General features: G+C 40.5%; 1 protein-coding gene across 5 annotated transcripts in view; it reads right to left on the reverse strand.

The window, feature by feature from the left end:
- Window positions 1-969: 969 nt before the first annotated feature.
- Window positions 970-17737, reverse strand: part of TNRC6B (trinucleotide repeat containing adaptor 6B) — a 127659-nt gene continuing 110891 nt past the window's right edge. For 2 of the 5 annotated variants that reach the window (XM_041416937.1, XM_041416939.1), the window contains 12 exons: window positions 17476-17607; window positions 16862-16957; window positions 16458-16638; window positions 15938-16072; window positions 15586-15762; window positions 13463-13546; window positions 10937-11083; window positions 10592-10687; window positions 7340-7564; window positions 6794-6864; window positions 4814-4953; window positions 970-4311 (listed from right to left, as the gene is read on the reverse strand). In XM_041416937.1, coding sequence (XP_041272871.1) covers window positions 3924-4311; window positions 4814-4953; window positions 6794-6864; window positions 7340-7564; window positions 10592-10687; window positions 10937-11083; window positions 13463-13546; window positions 15586-15762; window positions 15938-16072; window positions 16458-16638; window positions 16862-16957; window positions 17476-17607 — 1872 coding nt within the window. In that variant the 3' untranslated portion in view covers window positions 970-3923. Of the gene's footprint in view, window positions 4312-4813; window positions 4954-6793; window positions 6865-7248; window positions 7565-10591; window positions 10688-10936; window positions 11084-13462; window positions 13547-15585; window positions 15763-15937; window positions 16073-16457; window positions 16639-16861; window positions 16958-17475; window positions 17608-17737 lie in introns of those variants that run through there. The other 3 variants (XM_041416938.1, XM_041416940.1, XR_005953550.1) reach the window with 2 other exon arrangements.

Genomic DNA, 17737 nt, shown 5'->3' on the forward strand with positions numbered 1-17737 from the left:
ACAGGGTGAACAGAGGAGTTTAACAGCTATTTCCCTCATATAAAATGAAACAGAAAGACTGGGAGGTGTGGTGGATGAAGAAAAGCAAGCAGCAAATCTCCAAGTGGGGAATTCAACTGACCAAGTAGCTGAAAACAGGGAAGTTGATTTCCAATGTACATTTTTGTGGAGTTTTTCCATATTTTTTTTTCTGTACTGAAAAAGGCAGGTTAATAGAACTACTTCATTACTGAGTATTCTGTCAGCACTGGTTTTCTTTAGCACTGCTCAGAAGTGGTTCAAAGAAGCACCATCGTGTATTTCCTGCTAATTGTCCTAACCGAGGATTCTTTCAGTTAAACTCTACTGCATTTTAATAAGGTTTATACTTTCACTCTGCTTCAAAAAGGTGCTTGGAAGAATATTTTAATTTCAATCGAGAGGGAATAGTAGGTTTCCATTCACACACTTCTCTTCTCCATGCAACTGCACACGTCTGCATGAGTAACAAAGCACAATAAATGATAACCCTTCTCCCACAAATTGTTTAAGATTGCAATGAATTCCTGTTGCTGATATTGAGAAGCTTTCTTAATGTATCTTAATTTAGAAAGTCTTTAAAATTCTTGATCCCTTGCTTGACAGTAACATTTGGAGATTTTTTCTTTTTTTCTTTTTCTTTTTATTTTTTTTTTTTAGCATTTTTATTTTAAAGTAAAAACTTTCAAACATTTTGAAGATTCAGGAACTTGTAAAAGTTTATCAACAAGAAACAGCCATCTATCTAGGATAAGGTTAAATAAACCATCTTCAAAAAACTGGCTTCCTACCCTAGAATTCCTGAGAATGCTTGCAAATTTAAAGCAGGAAAATAAAATGTTAAAATAAAAACAAAAACACTGTTAAATGCTCCCAGAGTTAGTCTTCATCTAAAATATATATATGCACTTTTTGGTCTTTTTTTTTTTTTTTTTTTTTTTTTTTTTTACATTTTAATTTTTTCCCTTTAAGCTTACAATGGAAGAACAATTTAGCTTTTCTTTTTAAATATTTCAAATCCCTCATTATGTCTTGTAAACAAGAGGGGCTCTAGCACCCGGCTTTCACCGTAGTATCGCAATGAAGTCAACTAGCCCAAAGTGCAGGAAAAGGGACCATAGGGCAGGTTGGGAGAGAGAAGTGAGGGTGGAACACAGCAATGAACCAGCATGTATAGCAAATCATGTGACAGAACAGACACTGGCTTGCTCAGGCCAAAGGTGCTTCGCTAGGAAGTACTGCTGGCACAGGACTTTTAAGAACCTGCTCTGCGTGTCCGAGCGTGCTTGGTCTTTGAGCAGAAACAAAGCTGTACAGATGCCTGAATGTGAGGGTTACTAGCCAGCTAGCAGGAGCTGAAAGAGAGCATTTTGTTTCTTTGTGCATGGTGGGATAGATGGAGGAGACACGACAGGAAAGTAGTTTCCAAAGGGGCCAGAGTATGCTGCATACTCCAGTTTGCTAAACAAATACAAACCTACTCATACTTTTTTACCAAATAACGTTTTGCATACAAATCTACAGGCATGTGTATATGCAGCATTTCCCTCAGTCAGTCTTCCTTGTGACATTGGGGCTTACACAGAAAGGGCAAATTAAATTAAACAGCCATGTAATTCCCTAGCCCTTCCCTCCCACCCCCAGCACACAGGCATACACACACGCACACACACACACGCGTGCACCAACCTCCCCCCATGACTTGCATCTGTTTTTGCTTCTGCCCACCAAACCCATGAGTTAAATGCATTAGACATGGTCATATCCTTCAATGAAAAGGCTGAAGAAACAGACTCCCCTATCTGCCCCCCTCCGCCAGGTGATAAAGCACTGCTCCCTCGGAGGGCTGGAATGGACAGGTATGTGCTGGTACAGAAGGTCGGCACTTTGTTAGACAGTGTAACAGCTGGACAATGCTGCATGGAAGTCCTAGCACTTATGGAAAAAGTACCGGCATCTCTCTTCCCTCTTGCCCCGACCGCACCCCCACAAAAAGCTTCCTGCTTTGTGTCAAGGGATGTTCCTTCAAGTCTGCTACAACTCTTTTCACAACAACAGGTCTTAAAAGTTTTGTTCCCAGCGCACACATGCACGCACACACTGGCTATCACTGTGGATTATAGGTCACCCCTATCCTGCCCAGAGTATTACTACACTGACGCTAAAAAACCCCAAACCTTTCCTTAAATACAGAAATTAAAAAGCAACAGTACAGAAAAAAGTAAAAACAAAAAAACAAAAAGGTGCAATACTTCTTTAAAAAAAAAAGTCTTTGCTAGTTATATACCTCCCTAAGCAAAACCACATACACAGGAAAAAACACAACACAGAGAAACAAAAGGAAACCTTTGAAGTACACACTGGTTTAAGAACATTCGTAAGTAAACGTTTCTGTCAGTGATGGTCTGGCGCTGTAATGACACCAAGGCCTGGCACAGGTAACGCTCACCATGAAGGACGCAGGAAGGAGTTAGCTGCATGTGCTTTCAGGAGATGAGGCAGGCTGGCCGGCACTTTGCTGACACCATTTAGTTTTTTGTCAGTTTTAATAGAAGCAGTAAATCAACTAAAAGGCTATTTTGGTTGGGCTGGATTTTCAAGCCTTTGATGGATTCCTCTAGAATGAGTACAGGTGCTTATTTTGGTTTGGGGGAGAAAAGAAACACTTTTTCTTAAAGGTACTGAAGCTTGCAAGAGACTGAAAAAGAACATTTGTCTATCTGCACAAAAAATGGCAATGTCTTCTTTCCTCCTCTCTTCCCCTTGTTGGAAGAAATAAATGGCTTGCATTATAACAAACACTCAAGGGTTCATTCAGTACAAAAAATCCACATGCAGACACAAATAAAGATATTGTTACTCAAAAGACAACATTGTTTCCCCTCTCACCAAATCCTTTGGATATGGCAGTGTTCTGCTCTACCACAGGGTTAGAACAAGGGCTAGGAAGCAACTATCCACTCTGTATGATCTGCAGATTTGAGATAGCACCCTGCTAAAACGAATTTAAAAAACCTACTGGCAAATTTTAATCCAGCCCAACTGGATTCCGCTTCAGCCACAGGGACTCCACCATGCCTGTCTTGCTTTCAGAATCAAGACATGCAGATGGCCGGCCAGCCCGTAGACCATCAGCAATGCAGCGTTTCAAGATTATATATATAGAGAAAAAAATGCACACACACAAACATGTGCACACGCACTCACACAGAAACAAGCACACGTGGGCAGTTACATGTGCCAGAACACACTGGTACTTATCAACCAGCCAATCACAAAGTGTTGGTTTTTTTGTTTTGTTTGTTTTTTCGGTTTTGTTTTTTTTTTTGTGGGTTTTTAATTTTTAATTTTTTTTCTAGGTTTTTTTTGTTTTTATTTTTGTTTTTAAAGTGAGGCTCCGTCAAGTCTTTCCCTCCCCCCCTTATTCTTTTGAACCCCTTCCCAACCCCAACCCAACATGGTAGACCTAAGGACGGAAACACACCCAGTGCAAACAAAGTTAAAAAGCTATTTTTTCAGTATATATGTTTCTTAGCAACAACTTCCGTATAACATGAAAAAGTGAAAAACTAGAAACTAATTTTTTTAATTTTTTCTGCTTAAATTTAAATGGTATGTGTACTTGCTTCACATTGTCTTTCTAAGTTGGCGTTCACGATTCAAGTATTTCAAGAGTGATATGTTCTCTTTTTGGATTCATATTCCAAACGAAAAAACTGAAGTTATATAAGGGAGGCAACTATGTGCTCAGACAGTCTGTCAATGACCCACCTTTTTTTCTTTCTCCGTTTTCTTTTTTCCTTTTATAAATGTATTTATTGCAAGTTGAAAAAAACGAAAAAGGTCAAGTTAGTGCTGCTGCTGTTCCAAAAAAGGTCACGAGGTCAGAGTTGAAAGTTCTAAGTTCAGATTGAATCCGACCCTCCTCCCAGAAGGTCTCCAGGTAGTAAGGGAGCAGGGCTGCCCATTCGGTGTGGATCCTCTACGCTTGGGACCCCCCACAAGCTTGAAGAATAGTTTGGGGGCCCCCACAATGAAGCGCCAGTGAGATCACCCCCACTGCTGCCGCCGCCACCACTGCTCCACTGCCCAAGCCCTGTTGACCCACCAAAGAGATTCAAAGCAGGTCCAACTGGATCTGTCTGGTTCTGTCCTGTCTCCAGGGATTGCCAGCCCGCTGCAGGTGCACTCGGGGTTGCTGCAGGTGTAGGGGGCTGAGCTTGTGCCAAAAAGCGACTAACCTCTTCATCTGTGGCAAACTCAGCCAGGATGGTAGTGTTTCCCAACACACACCTAAAGGGCAAGGTACACATAAGGAAAAAAAATTAGTTAGAGCCAAAAGGTAAGGGCAAGGGATTCAGAAAGCACAGGAACAACACTAATAGGTGCCCAAACCAAAGGCGGTATCGGCTATGTTGCTACAATGGACTGGACATGGAAAACTTCAGCTGTTTTTGACAGTGAAACTCACTCAAAACAAAAAACTTCAATTTTATACAGGGAAAAACCAAAACAAAAACACCCCAACCCCCTTGCCCCAACATTAAGTTGTGCCTGAACAAAATCTTAACAAATTTAAACTATGGTTCTGAACATTAACACCAAGAGCAATAAAAGTGCCTATACCACGTAGGTAAATGCACCTATGCCACCTTTCAAACAAAAGAGATGAAGAACAGGTTAAAAGCCTTTAGAATTCAGAAGACCAGTAAAATTAAAAAAATTTCACTGAGTTGAGGGGCTTACACCACCAATCCCACATCCTTAAAGATTTTTGTCTCAAAAGCTTGCTTACATGTGCAGTGCAGTCTGGGCCTTGGCCGCCTCCTGTTTGGTGTTATATCGGATGAGGGCGGTGCCCTGGGTCAGGTTCAGATGGAATGTCAGCAGTGGGCCATGCTGCATGCAGATCGTCCTCAAGGTTGACCCATCAATCTGAGCAAGAACAGCCAGGATGAAACAGATATTTGTAATTATTTCTCTAACATACTTTAATCCTGACTTCGTCACAATAATTGAAAAATACGCTGCTCTCAGAAAGAAAAAGAGATTAAAGCAGTGGGAAGAAAACAAAGGTGACAGAAGCTGATTTTCAAACAGGAACTGGTATGCCTTGACTTCTCACAGTTACACGGAGTTTGCTTTAGTATGGAATAATCTAAATTATCTTTCCTGTTCGTTTACAGCTTGAGTCCAGTCTTCCCTCTTTCACTGAGTTTCTTACACTGTCACTATCCTTACGCTGACAGCTTTTCCAGTAATGAAACACAACTTGTACATCTCACCATCTTCAGTCATCAGAATTTCTACCAAAGGAACCAGAATGTCTTAGTCTCCAGCTCTCTGATTTCAGCAGAATGTATATAAACTACTTTTTAAAACGTTTTTGCAAAACCGGAAATATCTCTACAATGAAATTTTAAAAAATCTATTTTAGTGCTTCTTTGTCTTTGTGGTTTATGAAACAGTGACAGAAAGAGTCAGTGATTTTGCTGCCAAACCCACCAATGTTCATTCCATCTGAACTAATGTTTTCACAGCAGTTGTTGCCTACATTCCTTCTCCAGCAGTAACAGCTTGTTACTTACCTCCAGTAACAGCTGTTCTCCCAGGTGTTCTGTACAGACAGATTCCATTCCTGGTGTGCCACAGAGACGTGGACATACGAATGGGATCCGTATGTGCAAATACCTAAGGAAGTGCTACTTTCTTCCTTCTTTCCTCCCTATTTTATAGCACAGCTTCAAATGAGGGAAAAGGAAGTTGTGTGGTAGTACAAATATGGTCAAGGTCAAAACAGAGAACCTTGAAATGAACATATTGTTCTTTCCAAGCCTATGAGTCTATGAATCCATCTGAACCTTCACACTTCTCTCGCTAGTGTACTGATCCACAATAAAGAAAGAATCCATAAGGAGACAGTTATGATCTTTCCTACTAACTTAAACGCCTCCAAAATATATTATTCTTCCACTTATTAATTCCTAAAGCAGCACTGAAGTATTTTACACAAGTCAGACTTAGAGCTGTGCTTTTTGCTCATACCACTTCTTCCTTCACATCAAGGTAAACAGTGTTTTTTACACAAGGAGCACAGCTCATCATTTTGGGTGATCTGCTGGAGACCTCAGCTTTTCCTTTCACATCAAACCTTTTTTGCAGACTGTAGAAGCAAGGTAAATTATCTGGCTGAACAGGGGACTCTCTGTCTAGACCTCAGGGTACTGCTGATAATCATATAAGCTGTTCCTAGGCCTTGAATACTAATTGGGAATGCTGAAACCAGGATCTCCACAGAATTCATTCTGAATGGCAGCAAGCTTTGAGAATACTTGCAGAAATAACCTAACTAGACTGGTTTTGGCAGGAGCGCTGGAAAAATTCTGTGGTTTCACTATGGAAACACTAAAGTGAAAACTGGCAGTTACATCAATTTTCTTATTGACAACATCCCAAAGAACAGCTATAAACCATTTCACATTATAATCATGAACTTTACCCTCACTTCTAAGAAAAATATTTCTGTTCAATTCTTTTTTGTAACTCTTAAGTAAAGAAAGGGGTTAACAGTCACATAGCAAAACCTGAACATCTAAAAATTAGCTGAAGAGAGTACAATAGAAAAAACAGTCAGATTGCAGCTCAGTTTAGTAGAAATATGTTATGTATGCTCACAAATCTGATTTGATCAGATTTTATTCAAAAAGAAACAACTGAATAATTCACAAATCCCTGCTAAAGCAAACAAATCCCCAGAAACAACCACAGAAAATACCTGTGGAGTGAGATTGTGAAGAACCAGCCAGTAGCTAGGACGAACTGAGCCACCATCACTCCAAGTAGATGCTGCAAATTATAAGACAGAGCAATCAAGACAGATCTCATACAAAGAAAAACCATCTTTCTTTACAGTTAGGTATTTCAGAAAAATTCAGCATTACCAGCCCTGTTAAAGCATGAAAGACTAATCTTCAGTCCTGAAAACAAAGCCACACCTTTGCTCACAGTTCACATCAAGATTAATTTTACTAGAGTTTATCTTTGTGGAGTTTCTCACACAAAGAAAGCATCTAGTCTTGAAAGGCCCTATGTAGCAGGTATTCTCTTCTGGCAGCTCTCAGCCCTTTTTCACTCATGCCCTGCAGCAGGACCTGGGATTCCACCCTGCACCGCCCCAATTACTGACAGCAAATTTCCATTTCAAGAAGAAACTCTCTTTTTTCCTATTACCAGACAGCTAAACTTTCTTTCCACCACTGGCGCTGTAAAACATACACTGCTCAGGTCTGATCAGTGGTGCTACCAGATGATTTGTTCTCACCAGAGCCAAGCCTTGAGTCCTGTGCCCCCCAGCCCCTGACCGATCGGGGTGCTGTGCTGTTCCATGGAGATGATGGTTTGGGGTTGGTCAGGCCAGGAGGTGGGCGGGGCAGCCCTGTAGTGTTCCTTGAGGAAATATGGTTTTTCCACATCTTGTTGGAGAGATGAGTGGGATTGTGTCCTATGGGATCTGGGGACCACGTTGATTTGTAATCACTGAATTTTGCTAGAAGATTAAAGAAATTGTATGTATTAGAGAAACTTGTGAGATTAAATACCTGTCCTATCACACCACGTCTTTTGACTGCATTTATACTGGAGACAAGTGCAAAACACAGGAACATACAATAGTTACTTTATCATACCAAAAAACCCCCATGCTACATGCAAGTTAATATTTGATTATTTTATATATGCTGATTAAAAAAAAAGTAATATACCAGGATAATTTATGATAATGTAGCTGTCTGCAGTATGTTACATCATTAATTAGATGAACTGCAACTTTTATGTCCACACTACATTTAATCTGAGAATTTCTTAAAAGCTTTGCCACTACTGACCTTTAATGAAACAACCTTCTTCATAAAAAAAAACCCTGCAGAGCACTGAAAGCAGCATTCACCATTCTTGGTCTACTAAGCTAATGTTACCTCCTAGAGATGTCCTCCCTACAAGATCAAAGCTCTCTTGAGAGTCACAAACCTCACACAATATTGACACAGCAGAACCACATAAAGAAGGCTGCTTAGCTGTGTGATGGCTGGATTTCTAAACAATCTTGATAGCACATTTTTTTTACTAGAGAGTACTACTAATAGGCAGGTGCCTATTAGAAGACCTATAGTGGATATCCTTAACACATTTCAAGAACTCTTTATAAAGAAATGCAATAAAAGAGAAAAATAGAAGTGCTCTCCAAAACACCACTATTGGTCATGAATATTTGTGAGCTCTGCCTAAAGCAGTTTTTTAAAAAAGGCAGATTGCAAATTCTCCCACAACTTCTGACACCAAGGGACATTTCAAAAGTAAAAATTCCTTGAAAATTCCTCATTGTTCTGCACTGAGAACCAGCCAACACAGACATGGCCATGTGGGGGAAAAGGCTGTGTCAGACATTATCTTAATCACAGCTCACGTACGTGTGCGCAAATGTGTGCATTTAACTTCAGTCACCAGCAGACGGTGGTGAATGTAATTTGAAATAAGGTGAAAAACCACAGATTTATGATATGCCAGGGCACCATAAAATAACACATCTGGAAACCAAGACCATAAAGCTTTCAGCATGTATAAGCATGCTTCAATTTACAGCTAGATCTCTGTATTCTTCATGACACAGAAACGGTCAGTAGCAAGCAGATTTCAAGCACTAACCTTTCAAAGTGCTTAAAAACCTGCTTTCACTACACTCTGCTTTACAGAGAGGTGAATTCTAAATTCTCAGTTCAGATGACTGGCTTTCTGACTGTTAAAAGACTCGTGTCTAGCAGACAAAGAAATTGGTATGTGGCAGTGGTCTCATTTCCTCAATTTGAGTATGACTTCATTATTTTTATCCCTTCAGTCTTTCTTATGTGCTAGACAAAAACTAAGCAAAGGCACGAATTTGCTACATGCCACTCCTTTCCTCAGAGGAACCTTCTATGTCTCTAGAACGCTGCACACACTGCTTCACACCAAAGTCAGCTCACAAATGGGTGGCAGGAACTCAGTTTTTCATAAGGACTAAAGAGCACTTTCAACACATTTGGTGAAGATGCTGAGGTAACGCCTGAACACAGCTTTCATTCAGTATGATGAAAAAACCTGAAGTTCCAGCCAGATGTAGCTCCCAGCTCTGTTCTCCGTTATTTATATACAATTCTTCAATTTTACGACATTTTAAAGACAATGATGTCTTCAAGAAAAAATTCTGACATTTGCAAGAAGCTTAAAATCCAAATGGTACATCTGGAGCAAGTATTTCCAGCACTGTACTGCAAAGTGTCTGCAGAACCAGATTTTTAATCAGAAAGTTGTGGAGACCTTCTTATGAAGGATCTGAGACAGATATTTAAGTTTATATACACAGGCCAACCATGAAAAGCAAGAGGAGCAAATGTTTTCACTGTCCAGATTTCAGGGAATGATGAGCGCTATAAAAGGCAAGGCAAAAACATTCCCTTGACAGCACTCCCATGTCCTAAAGCTAAACTAAGTCAAATCATTTACCTTTACTAATACATCCATAAGCAGGTAATATTTTAAAAAATATGACATGTCAACAGATTGTGCATGTACTGTTTTTATCTTTCCTTTTGCATCTGCTTCTTCCTACTATTCTATTCTTTAACTTGAATAATACGCTGATTTTGGCTGGGGTAGAGTCCATTTTCTTCATAGTACCTGGTATGGGGCCATGTTTTGGATTTGGGCTGGGAATGATGCCTTAGGTTTTAGCTTTTATATTTTTCAGACTCTGTACTGCTTTAGTGTGTAGTTCTGAGCTTCATATTAACGGCTGGTAAGCTTTCTTCGTAGAGTAGCTAGACAAAACAATTCCTTTCCTAGCTTGGGACCAAGAAAAACCAACCCAAATTTCAGGCCCAAGAGCATAAACAACGTGGACTGAAGAGAGAAAAACAAGAAGGATGGGACTTCATAACCTAAAGCTATAACTGGACAATTAACTCTAATATGCTAATGGACCAGAACTTACAAAAGTGAGAGACCTTGTGACCAGTCATCCATTTTTGTGACCATTTTGGGTTCATCTTGGGTGTAGCCCTGGCTGGGCTCTGGTACTGCCCAAGGCGTATCCACTAAGGCCTTTTAATAAATACCTACTTTATTCTTTAACTCCACCTAGCCTCTGTTTTAGGTCAGCCTTCACAAGGTATCACAAACAGCATGGATAAATATGGATGATTTAGTTATATTGCTGAGCAGTGCTTACACAGCATCAAGGCTTGTTCTGTTTCTCACATCCTCCCACCAGCAGGAAGGATGAGGGTGCACAAGAAGTTAAGGAAACACAGCCAGGACAGCTGACTCCAACTGTGCAAAGGGATATTCCATACCATATGGAATCATGCTCAGCATATAAAGGGTGGGGGGAAGAGGAAGGAGGGGGTTATATTCAGAGTTGTGGTGTTCATCTTCCCACGTCACTGTTGCACATGATGGACTAAATACCCCAAGTGGAACAACAATGAACTAGTGCTAAATGAAAAATGCTTTGTCTGGCTAAGTTTCAAAGCCTGCATACCTGAAGTGCTATGAACGTTGGTGAAGGAATTGTCAGAGGCACTGTAGGGCCAGGCACCAGGTGAAGGCAGCGAGGTGTTGAGGGAAGAATTAGACCCTATCAAAGAGAAAAGGAGAGAGAAAGAGGAGACCAAGTTCACAGAGTTTCTGTAACACCATTAAACCTCAAGAGAGCCGCAACTTTACCAATGCCAAGCTTTCAGGTGCTCCCAGCCACATTGCAAAGGCACGCAGCTTCCTTCTCAGACAAATGCAACAGACTGTTTGCCTGTGATGACTGCAGCACTGCAACAATCCCCAGTATCAGAGACTTTGATAATCACAGACCAGATGTGCACTGCTTTACCTGTGGTGTTGTCCCGCAGAAGTTGGTGGTCAGTATCTACAATGGGAGATGTGGCTGTCCCCCCCAGCACACTTCCAGGGGTCACATAGGGGTCAGATTCAGGGTCAATGTTTTGTATACCTTTCCATGGCACTCCTGGTTGGAACTCTGGGACAGGAGAGAAAAAGGAATTAGATAAAATCAGGGAAATGTTATTTACTAGAAGTAATTGCTGAAGATATTTCAGGATGGTAAGCAACTGTCTTCTACACCGTTCCTTAGGGGCAAAAAAAAGACTGTATGTTAGAATCGTAATCTATTTCACAGTTCCTCCCACAGCACTAGCTCTGATTTCATATGGGCACAAGTCAACACTACAAAAAAAGTGGTACAAGGGCATCCAGTATCCCTTTAAACGCTTCTGCTTTGCTACATTCAGATGATGTTTCCTTAGTTTTAATGAATTCCATGATCAACGCGCAAGGTAAGATCCCGTACACATACTTCGTGTGTGTGTGCAGAAGCCTTTTTCCTGGAAAGGCTACCTACCTTAGGAGTTTGGAAACACATTTGACACATCACACTCTATGTACACACACACTTTATACATTACCTATCAATACTGAGATGAGAGGCCTTGTGGTAAAAGTAATGTATGTACTCATTGTCATTCTTCATGCTTCACAATGAGATGGGATATACATCATGCTTTAGTTTGAACTACAGCTCCAGGCATGCCAGAATTTTAAGACAAGAGGATGAATTGTATTAAATATGAACACACAAAGACTCCAATTACTTTAAGATAGATCAGTGACTTGGTTCCTTCAACGAATAAAGTGCTGTGGTCAGTTCTGGAAGCAGGGGTGCAAAAGTAAAACTGACAAACACAAAAACAAGTAAAGCAGCTTCATATACTATGTGACAATTTGTCTTAAGTGTGAGAAGAGTGCAAAGGTGGCACATTCATCCCTTGCAGATACAAGTCCAGGATACAGCATTCCCAACCCGAAATAATTAATAACAGAATATTTGAGTGTAATTAAAGATCCATTATTAAAAGCAGGATGCAAGATGCACTCTCTAGAATTAAGCAACATAGGATGAATCTGGCAAGGAAGGGTTCATTTCAGTCACCTTTGTAATGAAGAATTATAGTCTTAGAATTATAGCTATAGTCAAGACTATGACTTTCACAGACAAATATAGAAGAAAATATTATACTACTGGTTGAAATTATTGCCACAGCAAGGGCAGTATTACACTGTGATAATGCATGGGAGAATCTGAGAGAAGACAAAAGAAATGCCCCACTGAGTCAGAACTAAGGTCCATCTAGTCCAGATCTAGTCCAGTGTTTTGCCAACAGCAGTAGGAGAAATACCATTAAGGGACAGAACACAAACCTGGCCACTATCTGTGGACTACTGGCCTCACACTCTCCCAGTACCCACAGCTGTCCTAACTCAGGTGGCAGAAATACCCTCTCTATCTGCTGGCATCAGCTTGTGAAACTGTTTTTCATCATTTTATCCAATCACTGCTTCAACTTCCTAGTATCATCTGTCTCAAGAAGCTGTGAAAGCAACACAACCTGAAAGTTCACCACTCCTGATAGGAAAAAAGCTCCCATCTACTTAAAATTTCTATCCTCCTAATTCCAGAATTTGCACCATGGTTCTAGCATTGTAGGAGTCACGGAATTACAATTCTGCATTTATCTCGTTCACTGCCTTCATGATTTTATAAACATCAGTTACATCTTCCCATCTTTAGTAACTCAACAAAATAATCCAGGTATCAACACTTTATCAGCAATCAGTACTGCATCATGGAAGGACTCTGCTCAGCTACTACTAAAATACTGCCATTCCCTGACAAGCAGGATCTCCCTTTTGTAAAGGAAGAAGCAATACAGCTCTTGGGTCTACTGAAAATACCTTCACTGTTCTGAGACAAAGAATCCATGAACACAAGTTAGAACCTGGATATTTCAACTTGTTTGGAGAAAAAAAAAAAGCATGTCCAAATCTTCTGTTTACAAAGATTCTGAGAATTTGAGACAGAAAATTAAGTGCACAGAAAGCTCTAATCAGCTCTAATCAAAAGGTTAATACCCAAACAAACAAGGCTCCAAGGATCAGGGGTATTCTTGTTTATGAACACATTCACTGATCAATATAACTCTGGTCTGGAAAAGCATTTCCTTAAACTACAGCACACTGACAAATTTCCAAACTCTCCTTTGGGGCTGACAGTCATTATCGTGCACATTCACCAACTCTTGTCTACAAACATGCTCTTGGATTTCTAGGCAGTAAAGACGACATGAAATGCATTTCTCTGCTGATATTTGAAAGGTCCTCTCAAAAAGTTCAAATGTAAGATTATTGTGAAAACCACGACAGACACATCCAGGCCAGTTTGCTGGAAGTATGACTGATCTTGAACGGGAAAATTACAGTCTAAGTATGACCTAAGTATGCAAGTCTGTGCAGCATAACCAAACGACATAACTCTCACCAATGCAGCAAAACTTGCTCTCACCTCCAGCTGTGGTATCAGTTTGATTGGGCACCACTTCATTTATCTTTGTGCTGAACAATACTGCTCTCTTGAACAGCAGCATTTCTGCAGCAGATGGCATTTAGGAGGAAAATGTGAAAGGTGCAGTCAGGGTTAATGCTGAGTGACCACTGTTTTCATTCAAAGGAAAAATGCACCTGTTTCAAGAGGTTTTCTCTTGTAAACTCATTTTTGTTAATAACTTTTTCTCCAGCACTGGAAGAAGAATTCTATCACCCATGCTAGTAACTGACAGTGGACCTCACCTACAAGCTTGCAGAGAACAACCTAGATGTAAAGCCATTTTAGGTCTTCATTCTTCATCAGGGGTGTTGCATTAATAATACTTGATTTCAGTTTTCCTTGTCAATGAAGTCCACAAGTTAGACTATGAGACAGCTCAAGTGGCTGATGGTCATGGAACAGTAACTTGCCCCAGCAGCCTATGGATGTTGTATGAGTGGAACAGCAATAATTGAATAAATGCCACCTGCATGAAGGCTGAAAACATAGTCTTGGGCTACTCACACAAGAAATGAGGGATGGTACTGAGGATCTCAGTAAAATTTTATGTTCAGAATTTGTGAACTTCACTTATCCTTTTACAGAGGTGAGGCAGTCATCAACAAAAAAATTTACTTTTCACTGACAACGGGACTACAGATATCACTAGGGAAGCTCTACGATATCAACAAGGGGCAAAGAAAAGCTATCAAGCTTTTAACTTCTGTAACAGTTTTGGCACCAAGCACCTTGCCAAAGCCAGTGGCTGCTCCAAAACTTGGAAACATGGCAGAGGTGATCCTCATGTGTCTCTTGTCACGCTCCGAGCAGTACTGTCTTGCTCAGTATAATACAGGGGAATGGTGACTGAGGGAACAAGCTTAGCAACAATGAGTCTGTGAGTGAAGTATGGTAAAAGATTACATTTTGGGAGTTTCTGAAATTATGAACAGCAACTCCAGTCCAAAAAGCTTCATACTTAACAACCAGGCTGACAGAAGTGTAACACAAACATACCTGTACAGAATGCAGTGAGCAGTATGAATACTTATGGATGTGCAGAGGTTTTTGAGATAATTAATTCTTTAGCTCTGTTAGCTCATCAGAAGATGTTTTCTTGCTGGAGTTAGACACTGAGGGCTTCCCTCAAAAATCTTCAAATACATTTCCTGCAGTTGTATCTGTCACATAGATTCCTAGGCTTTCTGATGTGAGGTCTGTGCTACTGCTTTACCCAAGAGATGTACCTGACTTTTACTTTTTTTGTGCTTGAAGGGATACACAGGAGAGGGTTTGCAGTTAGTAATGTTCTCCTGGAATGCAACTGTCTTCCAGACAAGAGAAAAGTCACAGCACCCACTACCTGCTATCAGCATCAGTGATTAATCTGTGCAACTTCAAGGACAGCACTCTGTTTAAATGAATGTCTTATATAGAAAATTATGTGTGTATTCAAATACATATGTACTTTGCCTAGAGAGTTTTCTAGCCGCAACATAATATTCTGCCAGTGAAACTACAAAACTTGAAAAATGTGCACCAGCCTGCCATCCCAAAAACAAGATACTCCTACCCAAGCCACAAGATTCCTGAGCATAACTGAAGTGTTGCAACCCTTTATGCGACAAGAACAAAGGTGAACCACAACAGTGTGGCTGCTGTTCCCACCATCACAAAAAAGCCCTACTTCACATCTTCTTCTGATTCCACCCTATCAATAATTTTTACACTGAGTCAGTGTAACACAGCACAAATAAGGAATCAGTACAAAAGAAGGGAGACGGTGGTGCGTATTCTACGAACACATGTTTTCATGAAATTTTCTGTAAATGCAAAGATAGATATGAGATATCACAGAAGATATGAGCTCACCTAACAAAAAACACACTACTCAGGTAATTCAGCAGTTAGCTCATATTTAGCTCAGCATTTTTACTGGAAATTCAACATCTATGTTCTACTTTAACGTGGAAGAAATTTCAAAACCAAGATAGGCCAAGCCACCCAAGTATTTTCGTTGCAATGGTTATTTAAGCAAGTATGGAGAGGAAAGGTCCAGCACATCTATCCTAAAGTGAGGACACAACCCCCTTATGTAATACCTGGAGGCCAGCTGGCATTGCTGGATTTACTTCCGATCTTGTTTGTTGGTGGAGATTTGGCAGGTAACCAACTATCACCAGCAGGGCCTGCATGGCTGCTGAGCGGGTCGCCCTGGATTATGTCAAACTGGTTGTAGGGCGATCCTCCACGAGCCTTTCCAGGGGGCACTATTGCACCTGCAGCATCAAAAACATACATTTACACTCAGGACAGGTTGGGATCTTCAGGAGTATGATGTATTAACGCAAAAATATTTAAGATGCATACTGGTGAGGCAAGACAGTTTATCCAAACTATTCCACCTCTGGGAAGATGATCCTACAAGGGCATTCCCAACATTCCCCTTCTCACCATTTTTGTGCATATTGGCATCTTGTGAAGCCACAGAGGGCAGCCCTTCCATCATAGTCCACTGTTTAAAGCGGGATTCTGTTCCAGCCTCTTTCCCTCCCACCATGCCATAATCCATGCCACTTGAGCCAAAGCCTGTGAAACAAACAAACAAAACAAAACTTAACTGTCATCTTCTGTTTTGTTTTTAAGCATCTTTAAATGGGGAGTCATTGTAATCATAAGAAAAAGGTGGGAAAAAGAAATCAACAACAGCAAAAGGTATACTCAAGGGGCACCTTCCAAATAAGTGTTTTGTCAGTATGCCATGACACGCTTTCTTCATAGGTTTGTCTTGTTCCCATGCAATGAAAAATAATGCAATTTGATTCAAAGTTGACACTTGTCATAACCTTTGCTCTAATGCTTATATATAAATTACTCATTTCTGAACCCAGACATAAGTGACTAACACAATTACCATATTAATAATAAGGAAGCTACAGGCCATGCACCAAACCTACTTCCACAGAGGACTTACCACCTGAACCGTATCCAGGTATCTGCCCTTTGGTCTGTAAATCTGAGAGACCCACATTCAAAGGATTGGGTACCATGCTGTCTAAATGTGGCTTAGGCCCAACAGGGTGGGATGGTGAATGCTTCATGCCAGGCTGCCTCTGCTGCTGCTGCTGCTGGAGGGCACTCACCATACGAGCAATCTGAAATGAAAGAAAAAACTGCTTCAACTATGCTATACTGCAATGCAAATTCCAGTAAACATAAAGAAACAGTGAATTGGAGGAGATACAAAAGACCCTGCTCTCCAAAAAGTGCAACATGAAGAGAGCAGATGACGTTACTGAAGCCAGCACCATCTCTACTGCAGACTGCATTTCCCCAAACTTCACAGTTCATATGATTGTCAAAAACAGTGCCACACACCTGTTGCTCCTGCTGTTGTCGCACAGCTTGAGATAACTTTCTCTGGCTCTGTAACAGCTGCTGCTGCTGCTGCTGCTGAAGGAGGAGCTGACAAGCCTACAAGATAAGGGGGGGTGGGAAGAGTGAAAATACAGAGCTCATCAAGTGGAATATAATTGCCAGGAGCTATTCACTAGCAAATGCTTCGCTCAGAACTTAGGTAAACTGTTTCTCATTCCACTCACTCAAAAAAAAATGACAATGAATGCATTACAAGAATACTACATCCTTCACTTAAATGTTAAATGTTTCTAATTTAACACTGTGCAACAGAATTACTTGTACCTGCTTTATTACCATCACTATGACTATAAGTCTGAAGAAAACTTCTTGAGAAATGAACAAACAACTGCTTTCTGTACAAAAATATGGCTTGGAGTCATTATTAACCCACTGTAATTCACAATAATTACATGGGCCTATCTGCTGCCTTCTAGCAGGACTCTACTACCCCATATAGCAAAGAGAGAATACTTGTACAAAATAATATCAGTAGAACAAAACAGAATTAGAATAAGCATAAAAAAAACTCAGCAGACAATTTGCAAACTGTCTTGTCTCACAAGGTTACTTACTAATTGAAACTGGGGAATCTGTGGAAGCTGGCTCAGCATGGCAATCTGTTGTGGAGAAAGCTGGGGGCCCATATTGAAAAGACCAGGATTCAAGCCACTGTTGGGAAACTGTTTGAGCATGGAGGCCGAAACCTGCATGGAAACCAGTTATATATCCTGAATGCACTGCTATGAGGAAAAGATGATGAAGTACAAGTATTTCTATACAGGAACAAGTATGACACCAATCTTCAATGGTGTTCTGGGAAAGACATTACAGATT

This window comes from Onychostruthus taczanowskii, unplaced genomic scaffold (genome assembly GCF_017590055.1).
Source record: "Onychostruthus taczanowskii isolate IOZ18803 unplaced genomic scaffold, ASM1759005v1 scaffold53, whole genome shotgun sequence".
Classification (NCBI taxonomy): Eukaryota; Metazoa; Chordata; class Aves; order Passeriformes; family Passeridae; genus Onychostruthus; species Onychostruthus taczanowskii.